This window comes from Arachis duranensis, chromosome 9 (genome assembly GCF_000817695.3).
Source record: "Arachis duranensis cultivar V14167 chromosome 9, aradu.V14167.gnm2.J7QH, whole genome shotgun sequence".
NCBI lineage: Eukaryota > Viridiplantae > Streptophyta > Magnoliopsida > Fabales > Fabaceae > Arachis > Arachis duranensis.
This window is the reverse complement of record NC_029780.3, coordinates 101,060,493-101,068,684: the sequence shown is the minus strand read 5'-3', so window position 1 is coordinate 101,068,684 and position 8,192 is coordinate 101,060,493. Positions and strand designations below refer to the sequence as shown.

The 8,192-nt window shown below is 33.6% G+C and overlaps 1 protein-coding gene across 2 annotated transcripts; it reads left to right on the top strand.

Annotated features, from left to right (window-relative positions):
- The first annotated feature begins 3,093 nt into the window (after nt 1-3,093).
- On the top strand, nt 3,094-6,955 carry LOC107466439 (heterogeneous nuclear ribonucleoprotein 1). 2 transcript variants are annotated; one of them, XR_001587711.3, is made up of 3 exons: nt 3,094-3,543; nt 4,649-5,977; nt 6,472-6,955. XR_001587711.3 is itself a non-coding variant. In XM_016085415.3 (2 exons), the coding sequence occupies exons 1-2, from the start codon at nt 3,322-3,324 to the stop codon at nt 5,837-5,839; spliced, it is 1,413 nt and encodes a 470-aa protein (XP_015940901.1). In that variant the 5' UTR covers nt 3,094-3,321; the 3' UTR covers nt 5,840-6,188. The 2 variants fall into 2 exon arrangements, 1 of the variants encoding a protein (XP_015940901.1); XM_016085415.3 differs by lacking the exon at nt 6,472-6,955 and having other exon boundaries at nt 4,649-6,188.
- Nucleotides 6,956-8,192: the final 1,237 nt, after the last annotated feature.

Genomic DNA, 8,192 nt, shown 5'->3' with positions numbered 1-8,192 from the left:
CTCCTCTTTCCCCCTTTCTTTTTTTTTCCTTTCCTTCTTTCTTTGTTCCTTTCTTTTTTGGCAGCTATTGCTGCTGTGTGTTGTGGTTGGGTTTAGGGGGTGAGTGGGGTTGAAAGAGAACCGGGTCGGGTAACGGGTTACTGGGTTAGAGTTTTCTTATTTTGAAAATTAGGGTTAGGGGTAATTTGGTAATTTCACAAAAAATTAGGAATGATATAATAATTGAAACCCAAATTAAATTCAACACTAATTGTATATAGAAAATACTATTTGCTCATTAATTTCACAAATTGTTTTCAATAAAATGTCCAAAATAGTAGTATCAATATTTTAAAATATTAATTATTTAGTCCAAATCAAATAAAAATTCTTATTATTTCACAACTACCAACTTTACAATTTAAATACATAAAATAACTCAATAGTTGTAAAATTAGATAAAATCTTAATTTAAATAGCCTAAACTCATTATTTTTGGATTTCTAGAACTTTAAGTTGTAAATAGAAAAATAATCCATAATTATAGAGTTTGGATGAAAACCTTAATTTATTTCAAATCCAATTAATAAAAACTACCTTTAATTACCTTCAATAAGATAATTTATGAAATTAAAACTGTAAATAAATATATGGTTTGAGATTAGTTCAAAATAGGACTTTTCAAAAGTCTTGGATCTTACATTTTTGCCATCTTGACGATGCCCTGAAACAGTAGAAATGTAGTTTACAGCATCTACATAAATAAAACACACCCAAATTAGAGAAGGTATTCTGTTCGCTTACTATATGACCATCTATCTCTGCTCTTATTCTTGCAACTAGCTGCTCTCTATTCTAGTTGCTAACACAGGGTAGTCCAGGTTTTTCCTCTTCTTTCTTGTCCTTGTTTTTTGCAAGATGAAAATAGATTATTATTAAGGCATGGAGGAATCCGTCAATTGATTTTTTTTTCGGATGGTAATTTCTTATGTCTTTGATGATGAAATTCAGCACATGGGCTCCCCAGTTGCCCTCCGTTATTTTCTCCATCTCAAAAATTGGAGCTATGTGCACGGGAGATACTTTGGTTATTGTACTTGGCAACAAGAACGCCATCTAAATATCGAGGATGAAAATTCTCTTGAACATCAGCCGATCTTGTTCGTTTTCAACACCGATACTCATCATGTCATTGGTCAGCTTCTTTAGAGTGTTACCCTAAAACCTTTTAAAAATCAGTTTGTTCTCTTTAAAAAGATTCTTATAACTCACTTTATCAGGAAATAGATCTCCTACAAAAAAGAAAACAATTTATTACTTGAAATGCACCCAAATATGATTCATATGCACCCAAATATTTCTTATATGCACCCAAATATCACTCATATGCACCTAAGTATCACTCATATACACCTAAATTTATTACTTGATTACATGAGATCAGAATAAGATATTACGAAGAATATATTACAGAGAATGAAACTATAGAGGTTTTCTATAATCAGTTACCTGATGCATTGAGGCGAAGGATATATATATATATATATTCGCTTACGTTGTATTTTTTTCACCTTGATTTTTTGTTGTCATTTTTACTTCAAAAAAAAAAGAAATATTGTCAATAGATAAAAGATGCACCTAAATACCAGCCACAAACACCTAAATTCAGTCCTATACACATTTTATTTTTTCAATTAAACAAAATTAAATGAGTTCAAAATTATATTCAACTCAACCAAACATGCATAAAATGTCATTATACGAGTTTAGAATGATATTTAAGTTCAAAATCCCACTAGAAATACCAGTCACATTCAATATTGACATATACACCCAGAAATGCACCGTACAGAGTTTATATATATACAAACCTACTTAAAAAACATCCAAACATTTACAAAACAGATTTTATATGTATACACCCAAATATCATTTCACTAAAACTACGTAAAATAGCGTAAACAACTTAAAGAGTTTTATCAGAATAGTAATATGAGATCTAAACCAAGAACAGTGAAATAGAGAGAGAAATACGGCGATATAGTGCTTCGATTTCGAAATTAGAAACAGAAATGTGAAAAACCTAGAAGAAAAATGAAACAGTACCTTAAATAATTTTTGTTCATTCTTTTTGGTATTTTTTTATAGAGATTTGAATGTTTCCTTCTTGATTTCTTCTACTTTTCGCGAGGAGTTCGACAGTTTCTTCAGAGCTTTGTTTTGTTTCGAACGTGGCTTGAATCTCGAGGGTTTGGGTATCGATTGAGGAAGAAGAGGAAGAGTTTTTTATTATGAGTGCGCTTTGAAAAAACGAAACGGTTGAGTAAAGCGCGTGGTTTTTACGTTCGAGTGTGGAGAGTGTGGTGCGCGTTATTTTTGTTGGGTTTGGGCTAACTTGTAGAACTTATAACTCAAAAATACTTGTATGTGTAGTAGGCCTGATAAAAAATATGTTATTAGATTGTTAGACTAAAAAATTAGGATGACAATTAAAATTGCTATTCTTAAGTTTTTATGGTAATAAAATAGTTGATACATGTATAGATCACTTTTTATTGTATAAAAAACAAGACACAAAGTCATTGTTTTTACACTACACGTACAATTCTATTTTTAGAGATAACAATGGGAGAAAATGGAAGCAAGAGATGTTTTTCTACTCTGTCTTCACTCTTCGATTTGTTCTCTATCTCCAATTTTTATCTAAAAAAATATTAGTTCTCATTTTCAGTCTTACAAAATTTTATTTTCTATTTTTTATAGTTGTAAATGATTATTAACTTTTATAAAAATAAAGCAAGTATTTATTTTATACAAAAATAACAAAATTTTATACAAAATATAATTCTTACTTTATAAATTCTAATCTATAATTCTTAAGATCTGTTTGATAGATTCATAAATTACTTCTTTTAATTTTTAACTTATAAAAATATATAATATTAATATCTGATACAAACTTTAAAATTAAGTTACAATTTTTAAAAATCAAATTATTTTTAATATAAATATTTATTATTTAAATTATTTTTTCAAAAACAAGTTAATAAGCTTTTTACCAAACTACACCTTAGTCCTTGCTTCTACACTACACGCACAAAACTCTGTTTCACACATAACTATAACATACGCGGCACCGCTCACATTAGTGGTGATTAGCCACCCCACTCTTTTCCCTCTCTACCTCTTCCCTCCTAATTCCCAAACCCAAATCCCTTCTTTCTTTTCCACAAACCCCACCCACTCAAAAATAACACTACTACTTCTTCACATACATACTATTTAACACACACTATATATATTTATATATATATAGAGAGAGAGAGAGGGAAAGGAAAGGGCATGGATTCGGATCAGGGGAAGCTATTCATCGGAGGGATTTCGTGGGACACCAATGAGGACAAGTTGAAGGACCATTTCTGCAACTATGGTGACGTCACCAACGCCTCCGTCATGAGGGACAAGAACACCGGCAAGCCCAGAGGCTTCGCCTTTGTTGAATTCGCCGATCCCTCTGTTCTCGATAGGGTCCTCCAAGATAAGCATGTCATTGATGGCAGAACGGTTACCCTCATTTCCCCCTTTATTATTTTTTCTCCCTTTTCCCCATTTTTATTCACAACCCTCTTTAACCCTATTCTTCTTAGGCCTAGGTTTGGGTTTCCTTCATTTTGTTTCTTTAATTAAGAAAGATGTATTGGTTCCGATGTATTAGTTGTGGGGTTTTGTCTTAGTTTTAGGGTTTTTCTTTTATATACGGTTTGGTGCCACTGCCAGTGGTTGTTTGCATTATTCGCTTGCTTAATAGGTTTTTCGTTTGAATGGTCTTTGTTTTAGGGTTTTTCTTTTCGGAGAGACATGTCCCTAATTGATTTGTTCATGATTAATGTTTTTGGTCTTTCTCTTAATTCAAGATATGCTTTTACTGAGAACACCCCTATTGGGTGTTAGCTATGCCTGTGATTCTCTGTAGTACAACAGTAGAAGAAAGAACAAATAATACTTATGCTACTAGGCGCTAGTAGTTGGTGAGCAATAGTTAATGTATGAAATGTGTAATGGAATGAAATGGATGCTTTTAGATGGCAGTTTCTTTGGTTGAGGGCACATTAACTGCTAATTTGCAATACATATCATTTACTGTTGTTGTCAGCTGACATAGTTAAGGCAATATGTTTCTTCATGCTTATGACAGATGAGAGTAAAGTTAATATTCTTTAATATTGAATCCTCTTTGGTCAATCTTGAAAAATAATTAAAATGTAGAGTTTGCAATTAGGTGATTCATTTCCTTCTACAAAATGCATAATTATTGAGATATGCTTGTGTTTATGATTATGTCTTTTAGTTGGTTGGCATATCGAAATATCTAATGAGTGATGATTTTATGGGATCCATTGCCAGTTATTATTATTGTTGTTGTATTATTGTTATTATTATTATTATTTAACTTTTGTCATGTTTTGATTTGAATTGCCTTTGGATTCTTTTGAATACTGGGGAAGTGAGTTATAATGTCAGCCCAAGAGGATTGGTTTTGAATATTGATCATGTTGATAACTGAAGAATACAGATATTAATTTGTGATGTTTTGCATGTTTTTCTTTGCCCTAGTCAATTTATGAGACTTTCTGTTGGGTGATTTTAATCTTATAATTCTATTATTCAGGTTGATGCTAAGAGGGCCTTATCAAGAGAGGATCAACAAGTTTCTGTCACTTCAAGAGGTGGAAATTCTCATTCTGGTTGGAATTCTGGTGGAAATGGTGGAAACACGAGGACCAAGAAGATATTTGTTGGAGGGTTGCCTCCCACACTGACAGAGGAAAAATTTCGTCAATACTTTGAGTCATATGGTCATGTAACTGATGTAGTAGTTATGTTTGACCAGAATACTGGACGACCACGTGGATTTGGTTTTATTTCATTTGACAATGAGGAGGCAGTTGATAGGGTTTTGCACAAGACATTTCATGATTTATATGGTAAGCAAGTAGAGGTGAAGCGTGCACTTCCTAAAGATGCCAATCCTGGTTCAACTGGCCGTGGTGGAGGTGGTGGCGCAGGAGGGTATCAAGGGTATGGATCATCTGGTGGCAGCCAGAATGCTTATGATGGTCGTATGGATTCTAGTAGGTATATTCAGCCTCAAAGTGCTGCTGGTGGATTCCCACCTTATGGTTCTGCTGGCTATAGTGCGCCTGGGTATGGTTATGGTCCAGCCAATAATGGCATTGGCTACGGTGCATATGGAAGTTATGGTGGTGTTGCTGCTGGGTATGGTGGAGCTGGCAGTGCAGCTTATGGGAATCCAAATGTTGCTAACGCTGCTTACACTGGTGGTGCACCTGGTGGTCCAAGGAGTTCATGGCCTGCTCAGGCTGCTTCTGGCTATGGGTCTATGGGCTATGGGAACACTGCTGCGTGGGGTGCTCCAGGTGGCGTTGCTGGATCTGGCGGCAGTGGTCCTGGTTCAGCAACTGCAGGTCAATCTCCTGGCGGAGCTGCTGGCTACGGGAATCAAGGATATGGATATGGTGGGTATGGTAGTGATAGTTCTTATGGGAATCCCAGCGGATATGGTGCTGTTGGAGGGCGTACTGGGGGTACCCCAAATAGTAATTCTAGCAATGCTGGTGGGAATGAACTACAAGGTAGTGGTGGCAGTGGGAGCTATATGGGAAGTGGTTATGGGGATGCAAATGGACATTCAAGTTATGGAAATGCTGGTTGGAGATCTGAACAAACTCAACGGTCTGGAAACTATGGGACTCCTCAGGGAAATGGCTCTCATGGTGGGCAAGTTGGTTATGGTGGTGGGTATGCTGGTGCTCAGTCACGACAAGCTCAACAACAGTAATTTTGATGGTTAATTTCTTGCTGCATCTTGAAGTTCAGCTTGTGGATCCATGTCTTTTGATCTTAAATTGTGACCTCCTATGGATGCTTCCCGTTGCCAAAGAATGACTCAAGTTCAATGCAATGCACAGTGGGACTGGTTGAGTTGCTTGAATCCCAGTAGTTTGCTGTAGTTTCTTTACTAGTTTATATTTATAATAATTAGCATGGTTGAGGAAATATTAGCTGCTATTATTTTTATTTAGTCGTCGTTTTTGCGTGTAGCTTTAAATTGCGTGCTTGTGATTTTAGTCTATCTGGATATATCGCTTCTTGTAGCATTTCAGCTATAGTATCATATTTTCCCCTTATGATGGTTTGATGCGGTTGACTATTTCTGTTGCCATTTGTTAGTTTTTTCTTTGTTTCTTTCCTCTTTCTGTTCTTGCACAGGTGCATGCTTTACTTTCTATAACAAGTAGAAATAAGGTGTAGTCAAGTTATATTTACAGATAGCAGTGGACACTTGTTGGTAACATCGTAATGGGTAGCGATTATGGTAGTGAAGTAATGGATAGCAATAATGGTAGTGAAGGTAAAACTTTGAGGTTGGCATAATCATTTTCCCCCTGTATTTGCACTTGTGTTGTACAGGAGGAGAGGTGCTCGAGTATTGAAGGGGAGCAAGTGTCCACTCATGGCTAAGGATGAACGTTGGTCAGTGGTTGGTCATGTTGTATTTCTCTGGGCAAATGCACCATCAAATTCGGAGATTCCTGGCTTTTCAACTGATAAAATCATATAAACTTCAATCTGGTTTGTGGTGGCAGACGGAAACCATGAGAGGAGTGGTTTGTGGCACACTGAAAAAGGTGTTGGCTGTGACTCATTAATATTTTAGCCTGAATTTTATGTGTCTAGTTGATACTTATTGTGGTGTTTTGACAGTTTTGGGTGTTCATGCAATGATTATTTCTATGTCTAAAGCACCTTTTGTTGTGATAAGCTAGATATTCCCCATTAGAATTCCTTCATTAATCATTTCATCTCCAAATCCTTGAACATATGATTATGTTTCAGTTTAGTTTTTGTTTTAGTTCCGAATGACTCACTTTCTTATGTCATGGGTTCTTGTTCTAATGTTCTATAAATTGTTATTGCATCATCTTAGAAAATGTTAAAAGTATGTTACGTCGTTGAGCATTGCTTACCCCTTGTGATGTGTTTGTCTCAGATAGAATATGCTTATATATGCAGAGTTACATTGTAAGTAGTTTCATCTTTCCTCCTATACTAAGTTGACACTCACTTTCATCATTGAATGGGATGTGAGAACCTTTTAGTGTGGCTTCCACACCTCATTTAATAGTGGAAGTGAGTATCGAAATATTTCTCGTCTATCAGGTATTTAAGCCTGAATATTGCAATACAATTTATATTGTATACACAACTGGATAGAGCTTCATTGTGGATGTTTCATTTAATAAAAGAAAACATGTTACAGGATAGGGGAAAACAAAAAAAAAGATCATTATTAGTAGTGTTACAAATGAAAATGAACATAGATGGTTTCTTAGGTGTTTACTGGTAATAGTAGTCAGTAATTTGCCTTTGTGGTTGAGACATTCTAAATGAGTATATCATTTTCAGTGAAGTCTTATCCTTTTTTTTTTTACGTTCTTTTATAATTTTTAATTATTTTTTATGTAAATAATGTACTGCCTCTCTGCCTCAAATTGTGGTAGCTATAAAATTTTGGCTAAACGGTCTTTAGAGTATGTTTTAAAAATATAATAAAATATTGATTTAATTATCATGATATTTCTTATAGTTTTATCAAAATTTTAATTAGGTTTTTATATTTTTTTAATTGAATTTTTACACTGTTTTTAATTTTGTAATTAGAATTTTTTTTATGTTAAAAATATTAAAATTAAAATATTTTTTCAAAAATATATGTTTTTTATTATTTTTTTATCACTTTCACTTTTAAATCACTACAATTATTACTATGACCAATATATAATCGAAATGGTTGCGAGCTAAATTAAAATTTGGGAATGAAAGACAATAATAACTTGTCTTTTTTTCAATTTTTTAATGTTTTTACGAAAGTATATATTTTTTGTGTGTAAACCCATGTACGGTGTAAATGTAGATGTAAATTATTGCTTGTAAAGAACTGATTCCAAATAATAATATTTATTAACCATATAACATTATTATTTAGAATGTAGTTAAAAAATAGATAACATGCCGATCTCTAAAATTTTATTTTTTATTTTTCAAAAGTATTCTTTGTCATAAGTAAAAAAATTTGCCAAAAAAAATCTGCTTAGCATAAATTTATTAATTTTTAAAAGATAAAGCTGTCT

What these genes read in the sequence shown, in the direction of transcription:
- LOC107466439 (XM_016085415.3), top strand. Translation starts at nt 3,322, where the DNA reads ATGGATTCGGATCAGGGGAAGCTATTCATCGGAGGGATTTCGTGGGAC. An exon ending in ATGTCATTGATGGCAGAACG is followed by an intron (nt 3,544 to 4,648) that starts GTTACCCTCATT and finishes TCTATTATTCAG; the next exon opens with GTTGATGCTAAGAGGGCCTT.